The sequence below is a fragment of the Nyctereutes procyonoides genome, unplaced genomic scaffold (genome assembly GCF_905146905.1).
Source record: "Nyctereutes procyonoides isolate TBG_1078 unplaced genomic scaffold, NYPRO_anot_genome, whole genome shotgun sequence".
NCBI classification, from domain to species: domain Eukaryota; kingdom Metazoa; phylum Chordata; class Mammalia; order Carnivora; family Canidae; genus Nyctereutes; species Nyctereutes procyonoides.
In genome coordinates, this window is record NW_026575042.1 from 31,422,448 (window position 1) to 31,443,165 (window position 20,718).

At 36.9% G+C, this 20,718-nt stretch overlaps 1 protein-coding gene across 1 annotated transcript in view; it reads right to left on the minus strand.

Annotated features, from left to right (window-relative positions):
* RYK (receptor like tyrosine kinase) overlaps positions 1 to 20,718 on the minus strand; it is an 86,220-nt gene that overhangs the window by 46,502 nt on the left and 19,000 nt on the right. The window contains exon 2 of the mRNA XM_055321189.1: positions 8,218 to 8,339. Coding sequence (XP_055177164.1) covers positions 8,218 to 8,339 — 122 coding nt within the window. The remainder of the gene's footprint in view (positions 1 to 8,217; positions 8,340 to 20,718) is intronic.

Consider the following 20,718-nt stretch of genomic DNA (forward strand, 5'->3'; position numbering starts at 1 on the left):
GCTAGCACACAGGAACCCCATTTTGAAATCATTGTTTTCAGATGTTAGAGCACTTACCCTCCGTACTACGGTCCCAAGGAAAGATATCCTCCTCTCCTAGTATACAAGGTTCTAGCCCATTTTCACCACCAATGGGATCTCTTATCATTCACTGGTCTCACTCTCCTATACCTTCAATCTCTCCCATATGCCAAATTACCTACTAAACATATGTATATTATAAATCTTACAGCTCTCAAAACTTAACAGATTCAAAGACAAATGTATGTTTCCCCACACCTGTTGGCTCTTTTATTCTAGGTCTCAGTTATTGTAACCAGACGCATAGCTAACCAGAGACCTGAATTTCTAGGAAAGCAGAGAATGGCAAATGGGGTCAAAAGCCTTAACTGCAATGCAGAAGGCAGGGGACAAGACGAGCACCCAAGTATCTCAGAGAGGCAAAGGGGAGGGAAATGAGCTTATAAATGGAGCTGGAGAGAGGTGGTGAAGGGGCTGGGTAGGAGGTTTGAGAAGGCTGACCCTCTAACTAGAAAAGCAGCCTAGAGGAATAAGGAGTATGAAAGTACAGAAAGAAGCCTGCCCTTTGCTGGCTCCCTTTCTGAGGGACTATCTAAACATGCGAGATGTTCACAAGACATTCTCTTCTCTCTCTGAAATTCTTAGAATATTAATTTTTAAATTGTAGTTTTGGGGGTCAGAGAACAAACTGCCAATTGTCACAGTACAATTTTCTTTACTCTGCCATGTATCGATTTATGTGGAATCTCACTTGCCCATGATCCTTTGAAAAAACAGATCCGTTCTAAAGCTAACATTCACAACCTAATGGAACAAAGGAAATCTGAACAGCAGTTGTTTATCAGAAAAGAGTAAGCCAAAATATTTCAGAAAAGAAGCTAGAGAAAATATAAATATTTGAATAAGCTAAAAAATAAACATTTTTGGTAATCTTCCCTTACTTGGAAACAAATGGCAATTCCAAATAGGCAGCTGATGAGTAAAGCCATTTCCTTCTGGAACACAGTACAGATTTAAAGTGAATACATTTTCCTACAGTCTTTTAATTTCTCTGAATTTACCAAAAGTGCTGCCTTCTTCACGGAAATCCCACTCTGCAGGAGATACTGTAGGAACTCTGGACAAGTTCCCTGCAGACCCTCCTGACAATGATGAAGAATTCCTGAAACCAGAGAACAGCTACAGAGTGGACAGGAGTTGGGGGAGTATTCTGCTACACTCTGGTATATTTTTGCCTTCTAGCTATCTAAAATATCTACTGACATTTAACAGATGCAGTGGTATGCTTTTCCCCCAGATATCAGAGAATGTTCTGGAATTTAGAAGAAACTAATTCTTTGTTAAAACCACCCAGCAGTTTTTGCTTTTCTGACCATGTGGTCTTGTGAAAGAAAAGAAATACCAGAGTTCTCATCCCACCTGGAAATGCAATTAACCAATGGTATTTAACTACTACTCAACAGATGTCAAGAATAAGATACAGCTTCACTTCTGAGAAGACCACAGTCTATTTGGCAAGACAAAACAACCAAGTAAACACTGACAAACAGCACTATTAGCAAAAAGCTTTGATAAGTGAAAACCAATGTTAAAATATCTACAGTGTGAATGGGCATATCAAGGAGAGCCTGGAGATCTCTGGAAGCAAACATTTTATTTACCTCCTGGCATACCTTAAAAAAGTAAGAACTGAGAATTTCTGATAAATAGTTAGAGCTTACGAGCTGTGGCCTTCCTCCAGAAAGTTCATGACTGCACCTTAGAGCCAAAATGATCAGGTGAAGAATCCTGTGTCTTCTCAGGTAAAGAAGCCAGGTCTCTCTTGCCCCCTTGTGTGACTTTCCCATTTCAAGTCACCTCTACCACCTATGTCTTCTGCTTCTACTATTACCTTGAGCAAGTCCCTTTCCAAATCTGGATCTTATTTTTTTTCCCTCATAATAACTGATCAGTAAACCAAACTGCAACCATATAAAGTATTTTTCAGTGATTTGAAAGAGAAAGCATTCAACTCTATAAACCCTTTACCAATATATATTCAGTGCTCTGCAAACTGCACAAAGTATGCAGTATATTACTTGTTAAAATACACACACACACACACACACACGTACAGACTAGCTTTAGAATGGGAGACAGGAATCAAGTAACAGTGGTTGCCACTGGAAGGGCAACTCAGTGTCTAGATTGGGGATGATGGTACTAGCAAAGTATAGGGGACTTATTTTTCACTGTATATCCCTTATGCCTTTTGAGTGTTGTACCGTATGCATATGTTGAATGCTCAAAAGATTAATTTTTAAAATAAGCAAAGTTCAATTACTCAACTGTGCTACAATTACCAAAGAGATTATAACCTAATACGGAATTAGGGGTTGCAATGGTAGCCAAAGCCTGAAACTGGATTAACACAAACATATTCCTTAGTTTTTTATTGTAAGACCTTTTAAGATAGAAGATGATTACTTTCCCCTAATTCTAAATCCTATTACAGATGAACTTCTGAAATTAGTTTAGCTATGAATCCCATTCATTTCTTCCAATTTATAAGTTTATTCACGGTGAAATACCTGACAAATCCCAGGTGGACAACTAGTGTCAAGTGTACCCAACTTATGTTTCACACTTCTAGAAACAGGAAGTTCACCACATTCCAACTTTAAAGAGCTCTAACCACTCAGAAGATCCCTGTATGTTGAGCTGTGCCCTGTGGCTTCCACCTGTGCATCTCTTCTGTAGTCAGTAAAAGAGCACCTATAACTAAGTACCAGGTACCTGGTACAGTACACTGTGCTATATACCAGGCACAGGGAACACAAAGACGAAAAGGAGTTCCTTCCTTTGAAAGGCTTTGCATCTAAGAAGGAGATAGAAAGGAAGATCAACCATATGATATTCTTAAGAGTATGACAATGGTGATGAGGGAGAAAAGAGAAGGGTGCCACAGATACAGAAAGGAACACCTGGCACAGCCAAAAGAGAGGTGATACCAGGTTTGAGATTTATAAGATGAACAGGAGTCAATGGGTAAAGGGCATTTCTAGCAGTGCAAATGGCAGCAATGTAACAGAGTCCAGGGCATTCAAAAAATTGTCAAACAAAACGAGACTAAACAACTAGCTGAAGAGAAAGTAGAAAAGAAAGGCAGAGACAAGATCATAAAGACTTCCTAAGAAATCAGAAATTTATTCTGGTGGCAACTGAGAGCCCTAGAGCAGTTTTTGGGAGCAGAGAGTAAGTGGTGAGGTGCGGCAGCAGTGCAGCAAACAGTCCCGAGGCAAGCAGACCAGTTATAAAACTATTTCCATATCTTGTTAAGAAAAAACTAAGGCTTAAACTACAAATGGCATATTATGTCCAGAGAGAGGTAGAAGATGAACTCAAAGTATAATTATGAGAGACAATCAACTAGACTTGGCAAATGTAGGAGAAGTATAGGGGCCCTTCTAGGATTCTGGCCTAGATGTGTAATAGTGGTGATGCCCTCCAACAAGTCAGAGAACTTCTTTCTGCCTCACCAGGAATATCATACTAGCAATGGTAGCTCAAATGTGCAATAATGATGGTATTTAAAACCTGCCACTGAAGTAATTCAGAAATTATTCATGAAGAATATGGAAGGACCTAGAGCAATAGCAGGGCTCCTCTTGACCCAACATGTGCCCAGACCAGTGCTGCTTCCCATTCAAATGTATATATTTATCTGAACCCTTTCCTCTCTCTACTCTCCTCCACTCCAACTTCCTCCTGTGACAGGCTCCTAAAATTCTTCAGACATCCATTATCAGCAATATCAGATCCCTGAAACTCACTCCAAATAAAAACATCCGATGTATGTATATTTTTAAAAGGGAACGTATTTTAAGAGAAGGTTTAATTCTGTTCAATTCTAACTGCCACATGCCACACTGCCTTTTTATTCACAAATCCTACCCATATACACGCCCAAGAACCATTCTCATGATATATCATTATTTTTTCTGAGCCCAGACATAATCATACCCTATTCAAGGTCAGTAGAGTACTACAGAAGATTCTCTACTATTTCATTAGATTTTTCACTACTTCAAAATACATGTATTGTTTTTATATTTATCAACATTAAAAGTAGGAAAAGTTACAAAAGATTATCAATTTTTTGGAGAACATAAGAAGCTTCTCTGCCTGAAAGATGTTCACAGAAACACTCAAAGTTGCAAGGGAACTTAAAATGAAAGACCAATTACTCCACAAATGCTTAAATTCCCATTCCCTCTACAACATGCCCACCAACTATTTACCCAATGTAGATATGACCTCTTCCAATAAGAGGGAACATACTACTCTCTTTGACAGCACTGGCTAAAAAGTGAGAACTAATTCTAAACATAGAGGCAAAAACTAGTAGTTGAAAGCATGATAAGGAATGGTATTTTGAAAATATAATTCACAAAATCTCCCCACAATTTCTTATTCATTAGAAAGAAGAATGCTTTACAGTGGAGAAACTTAGTGAACTGAGTGATCAGAGATCACCAGTAATGAGACAAGTTAACATCATGTGCACTCTGAAGGACAGTATTTTTGGGTGTTACTAGCAAGGAGACGTTCCTGAGCTAATCATGAGGAAACCTCAGACAACTCAAATTGAGGAACATTCTACAAAAAAACTGACATTTCAAAAATGTCAAGGTCAAGACACACAAAGAAAGGCCAAAGAAATGTTCCAGATTAACAGAGGACTAAAGTTTCATCAACCAACTGCATGCATGATTCTAAATCAGATGAAAAAAAGAGCTATAAAGATCATCATCAGGATAACTGATGAAATGTGAGTCCTGTACATTAAATAATAGTATTGTATAAATGTTAAGTTTCTTCATTTTGATGATTGTACTCTGGTTATGTAAAGAATGCCCTTATTCTTAGAAAATATATATTGATGTATTTAAGGCTAAAGGGACAGGATGCTTGCAATTCACTTTCATATAGTTCAAGAAAAAAGTGTTCATGCATGAGGGTGGGGAGAAAGAATGAATGATAGAGCAAGCACAGGAAGAAAACTAATAACAACCAGTGAATCTGGACGAAGGATGTAGGAGAATTCTTTGTACTACTATAATTTTTCTTTACATTTGAAATTATATCAAAATTAAAAGTTACCCTGATCCCTAAGTAGTAAGGTCATATAATATTATGTAAGAATACTGAAAAATGTGTTAGCATAGTTTCCTTGAAGAGTTCAGGTCCTACTCACTGATACTGATGAACCTCAGATGAAAATGTCTCATATGAACCTTTTCTGAATTATTTCTACCATTTACTTTGGCAATAATGTTGCCATTATTCCTTACCAACCAAGTGAAGGTTGGTAAATGTTCTTTTACCTGTGTTCTTAAATGTTCTTATTTCACATGAAATTTCTTTCTTGACCTCTGTTTTGCAGTTTTTACCCTAAAGAGATAATCCACCACTAAAAAAGCAGCCCCATATCTGGATACCCCAAGGTAACAATGTTGGATAGTCAAAGTGCTCCAGATGACAAGGCATATATGTTTTACCCAGAATCCAAGCTAAGTCAACTTTAATTGCACTACTGTAGCTCTATTTTAATGTCTGTTTGTATATGTTATATAATGTTTCTCTAAATGTATGCTTCAGTATGCATTTAGTATACATTCAGTATACATTTCTCTAAATGTATGCTTCAGTGTGTGTGTGTGTGTGTGTGTGTGTGTGTAGCTGATCCTTGAACAACATGGTTTTTGAACTGAACAAGACCACTTACATGAATTTTTTTATAGTGTAATACTGTATATACTGTATATACTATAATGGATTTTCTCTTCCTTATGATTTTCTTAACATTTTCTTTTCTCTAGCTTACTTTCGTGGAAGAATTACAGCATATAATATATATAACACATAAAAGATGCATTAATTGACCGTTAGTGGGATGCCTGGGTGGCTCAGGGGTTGGGCCTCTGCCTTCAGCTCAGGGCATGATCCTGGAATCTGGATCGAGTCCCACATCGGGTTTCCTGCAGGGAGCCTGCTTCTACCTCTGCCTGTGTCTCTGCCTCTCTGTGTGTGTGTGTCTCATGAATAAATAAATCTTTAATAAAAAAATTGACAATTAGTAATTATATTTTGAGGGAGTCAAAAGTTACAAATGGATTTTCAACTGCAGGGGGACATGCATGCCCCATAACCCTCACATTACTCAAGGGTCAACTGTAATAATATGAAAATATGGACAGTTACATAATCATTTTTACTCATCTGGTTAGCAAACAACTATACTTAAAATATTTTGTGTTAAGTAGTGAATTGAAGAAATAAGCACTCCTATTCACTTGGTTGGTAAGGAATGTTAGTTCATTGGCACCATCTTAGAAGAGGAAGGGAGAAATAATTTGGCAATGTCAACCAAAATTTTAAACATTCACACACTGACTCTGCCATTTCACAACTTGGCAATAACTTACGATTCAAAAATAATGCCACAAGTGCACAAAAACTTCTCAATGTACACACATATATACATACACCCAAGTACACATATGCACACATATATTTCTACGTTTCTATATTCATCAATAACAAAGGTAAAAACAGCAACAAATATGAACTACCAATTGTTTTCGCTATCCCTGTACCACAGATCTTGCCTACCAGATGAAGTGAAGAAAACTATCTCTAACAATAAAAGGATGCATTGTTTGAAATAGTGAAATGCTGGGATCCCTGGGTGGCGCAGTGGTTTGGAGCCTGCCTTTGGCCCAGGGCGCGATCCTGGAGACCCAGGATCGAATCCCACATCGGGCTCCCGGTGCATGGAGCCTGCTTCTCCCTCTGCCTGTGTCTCTGCCTCTCTCTCTCTCTCTCTCTGTGACTATCATAAATAAAAAAAAAATAGTGAAATGCTATAAAAAATTAATGTATCAATGAGGCACTTAAGAAATAATCATACATCCATACAGTATCATACTATAAAGCCATTAAAGAGAATAAGTTAGATATATAAGTAGAGACATGGAAAGATGCCAGGAAACAGTAATAGGTAAGGGGAATAAATTCCCCTTTTTTGTTTAAAACATAAAACAAAACAAAACAAAACAAAACTGAGTTTGAAGTATATCAAACTATAAACAATGATTATTTTGGGGTGTAGACCTAAACAAAGTCTCAACAGTTTTTAAAGTAATTCTATGAATACTTGAAGTTTCCTAATACTCATTACTGTTTTCTAAGTAGATAAAATGATCTAGGGGCACCCGGGTGGCTCAGCCCTTTAGTGCCACCTTCAGTCTGATCCTGGAGACCCGGGATCGAGTCCCACATCGGGCTCCCTGCATGGAGCCTGCTTCTCCCTCTGCCCATGTCTCTGCCCCTCTCCCTCTGTGTCTCTCATGAATAAATAAAGTTAAAAAAAAATCTATATTAAAGCCATCAAATTTAAATGACTTGCAACAAATATCAGGACAGACAACAATTTACAATACTTAAAAAAAAAAACTCTAGAAGAGATTTTAGTATTAAAACTATTTTTATTTCCCAAATAAAATCCTCTTCAGTTTATATATAATGATAATAAAAGAAATTAAAGTTGACTGGAGGAGGTGGGCTCTACCCTCAGCCTCCCACTCTTTGACCTGTGAGAAAACTTACCATGTTCATGGCGTCCAGTCAGTCAGAGAAAGTGTGAAGAATTCATCAATGAGTAGCCAGACAGAAGGCTCCTTACCGTTAAAGGAGCTTAGCCACAGCACACATGGGTGTCGTGTGTCTGATGTATCTCACTTTTACCATTTCTCCAGAAATGGCAAAACTGTATCCATTACATCAAACATGCCCCAAACACCTATCTCACCAATTTTCCCATCCACCACTCCTATCAGTTCAGAGTAACAGCAGTCATTAGCAGATCCAACTGTTCCCTCTTCAAACCAGATCTGCATCCCTGCCTGAAAAGCCTGAAAGGATATAAGTGTTCTGTCATTAGCTAGTCACATAAATAAATGATGGCTACCTTCATTTTAAAGGACTTGAGAAAGTCTAACAGAATAGGCTAAAGACTTAAAATATAAATCTGAAAAGACCCAGTACTGCTACCACCCACCAGCCACAGACCCTTTTGTACAGAGGGCAGACCATCCCTCAGGTAGAGGGCCTGAGTGGTCCTGTCTTGGCATCTTTGGTTGACCACTCTCTTACCTTAGACTTTGCATGCCAAGTGAAGTGCAGGAAATTTGTCTCACTGGGTACTAACAGGTTAAAGGATAGAGCGTAGTGACTAATAAGGTCATTTCTCACATAATAAAGTTCTGCATCAAGACCTAGGGGGAAAAAAGAGAAAAAAAGAATTAAATATCTAAAATGCACTCAAAATCATTAACCACCAATATTTCAAACACAAGTTGAGAGTGAAAATAGGATGTACGAAAGTACATCACAAATGTCTCTCACATACGCTATCTAATGAATCAGGTAGGACACTGGGTTTCACCATCATCAATAAAGATGAAGAACTTGGGATTCTAAACAATTTAGTTATCCAGCTAAACACAGGTATGCTAGATCTAGAACTCTGGGAGCCACTCTGTCTTCTGAGGACCAATGTGACTTCTCCTTTCAGACACAGTCCTTCTCAGAGTAATACCTATAAACAAGAGCCTCTTCTTCCCCCAAAACTGACGTAGATTTAGGAAGAGAGGTTCAAAATAAAAGGGAGAAAGACATGTAGTTTCATGAAAATATTAGTCTGACCCAAGGCCAGAGATGATCTCTCCTTTGCCTCATAGGCAAGTACATCCTGGCCACTGCGACAGCATTTACCATCATACACTCACACTAGTTGCCACATTAACATATGTCCTTTCCCCATATTCTCAGGACAATTCTCTGCTGATGCTCAGTAAACATATGTTAAACAAGTCAGTTCTGCAGATAAAGCAGAAATAACCAGACCCCTAAGAAGTGCTAGAGAAGCAATTTCCAAATTTCATTCACTCCCATACCTTTTCTATTAAGGCCACATCCAACCTCCAAAACATACCATGTTCTTTAATTCTGTCATTCCCTTTCGTCCTACCTGTATTTGATATAAGAATCAAAAGGAGGCTTTCTCCATGATAATCCAAAAGAACTGAATGAATAAAAGTAGAATTATTTTCTTTCTTTCAACTGATTTGCTGGTATTTAAAGATGTATCTAGGTGTCCCTCTAGTAATGCGTAACATATATATTCCACACATTGGAAGGAAAGGGTACAGGCTGAACCAATCAAAATATCAATCTCCTATTTACTGAATCTGTACCATGAGCCTGAAAACCTGCGGTATGCAGAGGTCAAGATGGAGATCTTACACCTCCTAAGATATAGAAACAAATAACTCTGCTACAGGCATTTCTCCCGTAAAATTAATTTTCTCATTTCTCAACTGAATCTAAAATCATTAATTCAGAAATGAGATTTGAGGCTTACCTAGGGGAAAGCTGCACTTTTTGGGTGGCATTGCTTTAGTTATCCTATAGAGGTACCAAATGCAATGGGACAAACTCAGGGGTTTTCTACAAATGACCCTCCCTGCTGGCAGGACAGGTAGCACTGCAGACATGGGGAGGGAGGACTGGTGGTATTGGAGAAAGGGGAAAAGGAAAACAAAATTAAGAAGGTGAGAGAAAGGGTGGGGGGCGGAATGCAACAAGAAAGCTGGGAACAAAGAAAACATCAGCAATCACAATAATTGTAAACTGCTTAAACATGCTTATAAAAAAAAAAGTCACATCTTACTCTAGTCGAGACTGATGCTGTTTACAAGAAGTACACCTGGAACCAAATTTTTAAAAAGGAAGAAAAACAAAGTAGATGAGCAGTGTTGACATGAGATAAACTAGAGCAAGGTAAAAAGATTTTATATTAAAGCCATTAGTAAAAAAAAAAAAAAAAAAACACAGGATGCTATAGTTGTGTAACTAACAAAGAATCTCAAATATAGAAAGCAAAAAACAACAGGAAAAATCAATAATAAAGAGACAAATCCATAATCATAGTTGGAGACTAATATCATTTCAGAAAACATAAGAATCTAGAGTGGCTATTCTGTCCCCAGCTGGACTCCCAAAGCCTAACCTCCACTGCCCACCTTTTCCCACATTTTTAAGATCTTCATTCCAGCTTCTAACTCAGGCAAAGAATGCCATGGGCACAGCATCCCATGATGGAAACCAAAACTACCCCTCAAGCAAAAATGACTGCCCAAAGGAAGCTCTGGCAGGCCCAGACCACCCAGACCAGGTTGAGCTTAACCCCAATTCACACCAGCAGAGATCGGAGGTGGCCACAAGGGACAGTTACTTTTACCTCGTTATAATGCTAAAAATTCACCCCAGGATGGGCACAAGCCTCATTAACAAGACAGGCAATGTGTGTATACGCAGGTTTCCTTAAGGTGCAGGCACAATTTTAAGCTCACCTCCACAAGGACAAAGCTGCCCTTTCTGAATATTCATCCTAACCCAAAATAAAAGAAACCATTCACCCTTGCTTGGGGAGTCACGGCTTTAGAAGTTATTCCCCATGATCTCCTTATTTGCTGCAAAACTAGTTTCCTTTCTTGACAACTCCACCTGGTGTAGTCTCTACCTCACCAAGGTGCGAACTAATGTTACTTTGGTTACGATATTCTTTGAACAATATAATTATGGGGCAGGAAACAAGGGGGTTATCGAGGCTCTTTTAAGCAGCAGGTTTGAGCAATGGAAACTTAAGCAAGGAAAAGGGCCCACAGAGACCACTTAGCTCAAAGTACACAGGCTTATTAAGCGACCTACCTCAAAATAGACATAGGCCCTAACTGACCAATTACAAACAGGCACAGTACAGTTCCTCAGATTATCAAAAAGGGAAATTCTTTATGTCCCTACATTTCCTCACTCTGCCCTCATCACGGTGGCCCTTCACCACTGCCTCCTGGCAGACAATTTCAGTTTTGCTGTCATGACCCTCACTGTCCCCTTGCATGTATTCAATAAGCTTCTATCTCTTCTGTTCTGCCTTGAATGAATTATCTCATCACTCCCGCTGCCAACCACCACCCAATTGGGATGCCCCACAACTGGTAGTCCTTCCATACGATTAACACCCATCAGGGTATTAATCACGATGTTAATCATGAGTTAGACCATACACATTTTTAAAAAATGGATTCTAACTAGACATAATAAAGGCTACCTTCTCCATCAAATGTTATAATAAAGAAATTAACTATAAGTTAAGGATAAAGCCAAAAGATGATTATTTGAAAAGATAAATGAATATTAAATCCTTTGCCAGACTGATTAAGAAAAAAGAGAAAATGACCAACATTAAGAATGAAGAGGAACTTTGCTACAAATCCTACAGATGTTAAAAACAACTTAGTATGAACAACGTTATGACAATAAATTCAATAACTTAGAAAAATCCTTGAAAAAACACAATTTACCAAAACTGACAAGAAGTTAAAAATCCAAATAATAAAAATCTCCCCCTAAAGCTCAGGTCCAAATGAATTCTATCAAACATTTAAGGAAGATATAATATCAACCTTGCATAAACTTTCAGAAAATAATCAAAGAAAACACTTCTTAACTCAGTTTATAAAGCCAGCATCACACTGATATTAAAACCAGACAGAAACATAAGAAAATTACAGACTGACATCCTTCATGAACATATACATAAAATTTTCTGTAAAATATTAGCAAACTGAAGCCAGCAATATACACAAAAGATAATTACATCATGATTAAGTATATATGAGAAGTTAATTTTGAAAAATCACCAATTCAAAAAAATCATTAATTCATCACCAAAGGAATAAAAGATAAAAACCTGCATCATCTCAGTAGATGTGGAAAAAGCACTTGGTAAAATTAATGACAAAAACTGTCCACAAACTAGGAATGGACATAAACTTTCTCAGTCTGGTAAAGAGCATCTATAAAAAAAAACCCTCAGATGGGCACTAAGGAGGACATTTGATGGGATGAGCACTGGGTGTTAAACTACATGTTGGTTGGGATCCCTGGGTGGCGCAGCAGTTTAGCGCCTGCCTTTGGCCCAGGGCGCGATCCTGGAGACCCGGGATCGAATCCCACATTGGGCTCCCGGTGCATGGAGCCTGCTTCTCCCTCTGCCTGTGTCTCTGCCTCTCTCTCTCTCTGTGTGACTATCATAAATAAATAAAAATTTAAAAAAAATAAAAAATAAAAAAAATAAACTACATGTTGGCAAACTGAATTTAAATAAAATATTTTTTTAAAAACCCTGCAGTTAGCATCATACTCAATGGTGAATTATCAAATTCTTATTTCTAAGATCAGAAACAAGGCAAGGATGTCTACTTCCACCACTTCTATTCAACCTTGAATTAGAGGTCCTAACCAACATATAAGGACAAGACAAAAAAAGCATAAAAATTGGAGTGGATGAACTCAAACTCACAGCTGATAGGATTATTTGTGTAAAAAACACTATAAAATCTACTAAAATACTACTAAAACCAATTCATGACTTTAGCAAAGTCTCAGAATACAAGGCCAATATAAAAAAAAAATGCACTGTATTTCTATATATTAGCAACTGGAAAATAAAATTTAAAAATCAAAACTGTAGCATCAAAACATATCAGTACCTAGAAATAAATCTAAAGATATAAGACCTCGGGGATCCCTGGGTGGCGCAGTGGTTTAGCACCTGCCTTTGGCCCAGGGCGCGATCCTGGAGACCCGGGATCGAATCCCACATCGGGCTCCGGTGCATGCTTCTCGCTCTGCCTATGTCTCTGCCTCTCTGTCTCTCTCTGTATGACTATCATAAATAAAAAATAAATTAATTAATTAAGATATAAGACCTCTACACAAAACTACCAAACATGGCTAAGAAAAAATTAAAGGTGACCTAAATGAGTGGAGAGAGATCATTATTTTAGATAAGCCTCAACACTCTTAAGATGTCAGGTTTCTCAAACTGATCTACAGATTTCAAGTAATCCTAGGCAAAATCCCAAAAGAGTTTTCTGAAGAAACAAATTAATTCTAAAATGAAATTTAAATGCCAAAACTATCTTGAAAAAGAAAAAATAATGTTGGAAGACTCACATTACCTGATTTCACAACATAATTGAGAACTACAGTAATCAAGACAGTGTGGTACTGATAAAAAGACAGATGTATCAAGAGAGCAGAATCCAAAAACAAACCTGCAAATATAGGGTCAATGGAATTTCAACAAAGGCACCAAGGCAATTCAATTAAAGTTATGCTAAGACAACTGGATAAAAGTAAAGGGGAAAAGAATCTTCACCCTTATCTTACATATCACACAAAAACTGATTTGCAATAAATTATAAACCTACATGTTAAAGGTAACATTATAAAACTTCTAAAAGAATATGTAATAAATATCTTCACAATCTAGGTGAAGGTTTCTTAGACTGGTCACACAAAACATAAACCAAAAGACAAAAAAAAAAAAAAATAGATGAACTGGTCATCATCAAAATTAAAAACTGTTCCTAAAAGACACTGTTAAGTAAATGAAATTCAAGTCAAAAACCAGGAGAAAATATTCACAGCACATCTTTCTTAAAAAAAGGACTTGTTTCTAGGATAAAGATCGCCTACAAACTAAAAATAAAGAGATAATCCAATTAAATAAGTTGGGCAAAAGATGTGAACACACATCTTATAAGAAAATACATGAAAATGGAAAATAAGCATATGAAAAGGGACTAAACATCCTTAGTCATCAGAGAAATACAAATTAAAACAACAACAAGGTATCATTTCTACCCACAAGAACTATTAGAGGTTGGCAAACATGTTGGAGCACTTGCATCTCTTACACATTGCTGGGAGTGTAAAAATGTTAAATTACTTTACAAAACTGGCAATTTTGTATATAAAGTTAACATATACATAGCCTATGACCCCATAGTTATACTCCTAGGTCATTACCCAAAAGAAATGAAAACATATCTCCACAAAAAAAACTGTATGTGAATGTTGATAACACTTTTATTCAGAAGAGCTGAAACTGGAAATAATACAAATGTCTATCATCAGATAAACGAAAAACTAATTGTGGTATATTCATACAACAAAATACTCAGCAATAAAAAGAAACTGTTGAGACTTTGTAACAAAAGGGATGAATCTCACAGACTACACAAGCAAAAGAAGTTATGTATGAAAGATTACATACTATAATTTCATTTACATAAAATCCTTGAGCAGGAAGACTATATGGTGATAGAATCAAACCATATAGTCTGGCAAAGAGGGTGGGAGAGATCGGTGAATTGACTGCAAAGAGGCACAGGAACTTTTTATTATTCCGATAATAAAAATGTTCTATATCTAACTGAGACAGTGTATACATAGGTATATGTGTTTTTCAAAATCCAATCAACTATACATTTAAAATTTGCAGTATCAAAACAAAAAACAAAAAAAGAAACAAATAAAATAAAAAATAAAAAAATTTGCAATATCATTGTATATAAAATTAACCTAAATTTTTCAAAAGAGGAAGAAAAAAGTCAATAGGTTTTACATTTCTTTTCTAATCTCAAAAAGCTTGCAGACCATAGTATATAATCAGCACTAACATAGTAAGTTGTAGAAAAAAATAATCTTAAGTAATCAACATCTTCCGAATTTAAACTTAAAACATCTTTCAGGGAAATAAAGAACTCTGTTCCTAATAAATAACAGTTATGATGCTATTACTAGTAGTAATAATAATGTGTAAATATTTAAGTTTTCCAGACACAGTTCAAAATATCAGAAACGTCTAGGGGTTCTGTAAATTCAACTCCTTATAAAGCCAGATGAAAACGAGCTATAAACACAGAAAAGAAAAAACAAAAAAGCAAGTACATCCTCAAGCCATGCATGCAGTCCTTAATAATTTGTGATTTTAGTCCTACTAAAAATTCTCTGAGTTCTTACTTCTCAAAAGATGAGACTGAGGGATATGGCCAATTCCCTTTCCAACATCCTAGGGGCATCTGTACTTCCCAAATTGCTCAAGGTCTCTCCAGCTCTACCAATTCAAACTCTAGACAGAAACCAAGGTTCCTGACTAGAAAACATTCTCTTTGAAGACACGAGAGCAAATACTCTACAATATTCCAATAGAAGGTTGAGCAAAGACTGGACTGTTAACTTTCTCAAGCTTCTAAAGGCTATTTGGACCTCAACTTGGCTGGCATGCTTATTACCCTGTTCATCCATCCATGACCCCCCTTCTCTTCAATGACTCTTTTCTATACTATCATCCCCCATTACCACTGTAACTTTCACCATCTTCCACCTGTTGAGGCATAGCTGGCCTTGTAGAGCCTTGAAAGACCCATTCTACCCCCCTCAGTGGGTATTGCCCTGAATCTCTATAACCACTTCTGATGATTACTTAAGTATTCTTATTAAAAGTCCTATTTCAGGGCACCTGGGTGGCTCAGTGGTTGAGTGTCTGCCTTGGCTCAGGTCGTGATCCCAGGATCTGGGATGGATTCCCCCATCAGGCTACCTCCAGGGACCCTGCTTCTCCCTCTGCCTATGTCTCTGCCTCTCTCTCTGTGTCTCTCATGAACAAATAAAATCTTTTTTTTAAAAAAAGTCCTGTTTCCTTTCAGATATACACTATCAAATTATGCTACTCTCTAGTCTTCTCAGTATCTTAGCTACCTCATTCATTGAGGACTCTACAACTAGTTTATAAAACTTCTGTACATACTTATTCTGTGACTTACTATGGCAGGTTTCCAACGTCCTTGAGACCAATGCACTCTCAACCTGTCCTTCAATGTGCCTTTTGATCCTCAACTCCCAACAACCTCCACCTATACCAAAGCAACCCATTTCTATGGACAGCAGCAATATGTAAATAGCTCTACCTCCAAAATTTTGAAATGTAATGTCTCAATAGCTAGTAGCTCTTCAGCTCCTTCCCTTTATTATTATAACAGCTGTTTTCTGGGCTCATAAGATCTCCCATATCCAAAATCTTCTTGTTTCTCTCATTTTATTATACCAATCGTTTCCTCATTTTCTTCCTACTGGCCTCAACCCCAATTACTTTAATCACTTTCTTACTAGTACCCTCAACTTTCTCCCACCACTTTCTGCCTGTGGTAGACATGTACACTCAACCTTAGAAACCAGGCAGTCTTGAACTGACTTGACTCCCCTACCCTGTCTTCTCTGGTGCTTTGAGTGAACACTGCATAATCCTGGATGAAGCCATTCCCACAAATGAAAGTCACTACAAAACCATGTCTTCTACTCTCAACAAATAAATTAATATTTATAAGCTGCTGAGAGTTTGGAGTCCTATGATCCATATCTATAAATACTTAATGGCCATCGAAATAAATTGGAAATTGGAAATTTACTACCCTAAGGTGTTTAAATTCTAATGTGACAGTTACACAGAGTTGATATTTTCTGACTAAAGATTTTGAAAACATTTGTTTTGACCAAGGTTAGTAATTCCTAGTTTGAAAGGCTTTTAACTTTTTTGAAGAAACCATTAAAATGAGATTCAAATTTTTGCCTATAAAATTAGCAAACCAGTCTGTTTTGTCATAAGACAGGTTCCTATAACACCAATTAGTTTATAAGTGATTAGTTAATAAAATGACAATGCCACTATAACACAAAAATTATGATGGTTCACATTTGAATTTTCCCAGGCAAGGGGAACTGGAATAGGAGGTAAAGAATTATAACTTTCTGTGGAAAAGAAAAAGACCCTCACTCAAGTCTCAATTCCTGCCAGGCAGGAGCCCTCTCTGCCCTACTCTCTACTCTCTGCTCTCCCTGGGGGGAGCCTGATGGGGGACTCGATCCCAGGACCCCATGATCACTACCTAAGCCAAAGGCAGACGATGTTCAACCACTGAACCACCCAGGCACCCCCTCTCTGCCCTATTTTAAGAAAACTAAAAATGAGCACCTGCACCCAGGGCTTCCTGCTCAGAGGAGCACCACCAGCCTACACAGTTCCTAGAACACAGCAAGCTGAACTTCCTCTTGTGTGTCTACCTCTATGGCAGCTCCACTGGCTTAGAAATCTACTTACATCTGCATTATCTCAAGACTATGCAGGCCAGTGATTTCCATCCTATTATATTTTAGTATCTTTAACTCTCCTCTAAAGCAGCCTCAGCTGTGCTAAGTGGTTTGCACAGTCCAAGTTATCTCATAAGGTACCAATTATGCTTTTGTTAGTACTTGGTTTGAAAACTGCAGAGGTCTTGAGTGGTTTGCCTTTAACCTTATTTTTCCCATAAGTCCTATTATTTTTAGTGAACAGGCAATCCTGAAGGGTTTTTGTTTAGGAATGCATTTGATGTTGGAACAGAAACGTTTATATTCTTTAACTGTAATACTGAATGTTAGGGTATAGCAAGCAGTTTATGAATATATATCAAAGTTTTACAAAATTTATACTCTTTGATCCAGTCATTCCACTTCTAAAAATCCACCCTAAGGAAACCAAATGTAGATAAAAATTTTTATGTATAAAGTTATTAATCAAAGTAATATTTTAAATTCAAGAAACAAAATAAATGACCAGCAATAAAGCAGCAATTAATAAACTATAATACTGTACATCCATAACAGAGAATAGTTTTCAAAAGTTTCTTTCTTTGGAGAAGGCGAGAGGTGCTAAGTCATTATACCCCTTTAATCAAATCTCTCCCAATTCATCTTGTGATATACTGAGGTCCCCTTTTGAGAACAGGTTTTAGTAACTAAAAAAAAAAAAAACACTGGAAAAGACTACAAAGTCATGAATAGAGTTGTTACAAATAAATTTTAATAAACTGGGTTTTGCTTAGACTGTAACATAAAATAAAAACAGGCAAGATACAAACTATATACAGCAAATTTTTATAAGTGTCTGGCACCTAGAATACATCCTCAATGTAAGAAGTATTTGATAAATGTCCAGTGAACTAAAGTTAAATATTTAAGTATATACATGATGTGTGTGCTCCATTTCTCAGAAAAGAAAGGAAATATCAACAAATATTAATAGTGGTTGATCATAAATAATGGATTATGGATTATTTTTACGCAAGCTTTTATTCTTTTTATTAAATTTCCTATGAAAGTTAAACCGGAAAAAAAAACTGGTTTTCAAAAACATGTTTAAAGAAATACATATATATCTGCAGCAATTTACTGAACAAAAATCTAGTAACTGCCTAAAGTAATCCATGAAGGTTAGTAAGAGCGAGAAAGCCCTCAAGCAATGAAATTGAACAAAAACCACATTGGCAAGGATAAATCTCTGATACACCAGTATTAACACTAGTAATGATAAATTATCACTGACTAAAACACCTTCCTCTTTCCCTTACAATATCCAGGTACATCAAAAAGTAAAACTTGGCAAAGCACTAAGAACTGGAAAGAGAAGATCAAAGAATTTTCACATACAACCCCCATAACAATGGGGCTGAAATGAGAAGACAATTCTTGGAATTCTCACAGGCTCACTATCTGAATGACAATAATACGGGAAATTCTGAAGATGACAGGGAATGCAATAAAGCAATATTTTTCAAGGGAATAGCAAGCAGGCCAGGAAATTCTAATCCCAAACAAATTCTAATCATATGTAAAGATATGAGATTCTCAGAAGGCTTCAGAAAATATACCAATTATGTATTCTTCCCTGCAAAAGTTACTCCAAAATATTCTGAGACATTAATAATAGTTTTATTTTTAACAGGCGATAAAGAAGCTTTGTATATTGGGAAGTTATATACCTCATGATGAAAGTATTATAATCTTGAATTTTTACAGCTCTAAATCAAAATGTCAAGAATCCAAAAACCCTCAAATATTAGAAATACAAAGAGAATCCAATGGAAGCACAATCATCCCCAAATATTAGAAATATGGAGAGAACCCAATGTTAAGTATAATCATGGTATGGAACTATTAGTCTATGACTGATATTAGCATGTGGAGTACATAATTTACATATATGAAGCTATGATTAATATGACAGACATATTGACACATCAAGACAGCGCTTTATAGGAAATTCAATTCTTTCAGAGCATTTGTAAGAGAGTTACAAAAAGTGATCAGCCATAACGAAAGCACAATCAGTTTCTTAAAGTAGAAAATGCATAGGCTACCTTCTGACCACAGGGTGGCCAATGGAAGGAAGCAGGGAGGGAGGGAAAACTTAACACTACAAATTCTGAAGTATTATCTACCTCAAAAAGTTATCTATATTCCTATTTTGTAAGACTTCAATTACATTAAAAAATATGAGAACATGTAAAAAATACTGTAAAGTTATTTACCAAAAATTACCAATACTTGGTTAAATAATGTATACTTTTCTTCTTTATGGTCTTATATCCTTTCCAAATAACCTAAATAAATTTTTACCCACATAATCAGAAAATAAAATTAATAAGATAAAAAGAAGTTTCAACAAGCTGATTTTTTGGAAAAGATAAAATCTGTAGTAAATATCATGCTTTTTTTTTTTTTAAGATTTTACTTATTGGGGATCCCTGGGTGGCTCAGCGGTTTAGCACCTGCCTTTGGCCCAGGGTGTGGTCCTGGGGTCTCAAGATCAAGTCCCACATCAGGCTCCCTGCATGGAGCCTGCTTCTCCCTCTGCCTGTGTCTCTGTCTCTCTGTCTGTCTGTCTCTCTCTCTCTCTCTGTGTGTCTTTCTCTCTGTGTCTCTCATGAATAAATAAATAAATAAAATATTAAAAAAAAAAAAGGTTTTACTTATTTATTCCAGAGACCGAGAAAGAGGGAGCACAAGCAAGGGAAGGGGTAAAGGGAGAGGGAGAAGCAGACTCCCCACTGATCAGGGAGCCCAACACAGGGCTCCATGATCATGACCTGAGCCAAAGGCAGAAGCTTAACCAACTGAGCCACCCAGATGCCCCAAGAATATCATGCATTATTTTTGAATATACTCTTTCCTTGCCTATCATATGCTCACAAAAAAAAATTTTTTTAAGAAAAATACAAATGAAGATGCAATCTAGATAATACTCTCTTTTCTAATTGCTATTATTAGTGTGTCAATATGACAAAGCAATTAAATGCAGTCTCAAAGCAGGGGTAGCAGATAACAAGAGTTATCATTGTCTGCAAGTAATGTGGTAGGTTCCATAGAGGTAAGGTGGGCAATGAGGAATGGTTAGATAGGCAATGAGGGAAGCACTCTATTTAGTAATACTTTATTGAGCCAGTCTACAACAAGCCAGAAACTATGTAACTCTTTAGGAGACCAAGAAACAGCCCGGTTTCAGTACAAGGAAGTGACTGAGAAAGAAGGTTGGTGTGCCCTGGTGAGAAAAGTTCCAAGAGCTAAGAGGACCAAGTCTAAAGTGGCCATTTCTATGAGCGCCTTATTTGGAAAAGAGAGCTGGGAACTAGAATACCAGCTCATACAAAGGAGTAATAGTTGAGAAGAAAGTCACAGCAGGTTTTAATATCCAGGGATAAAGAGAGGGAAATAAAAACAAGTCAAGGTTTGAAGTTATGAAGGATCATCTTATAGAGGGCAGGGGATTCCAACAACCCTAATGTAAGTAAATATCACTGACATCAAAAGGAAGATGTGGCGTCACGGTCTTGGGGCAAAACAATCAAAAATAGGAAAAGAAGGATG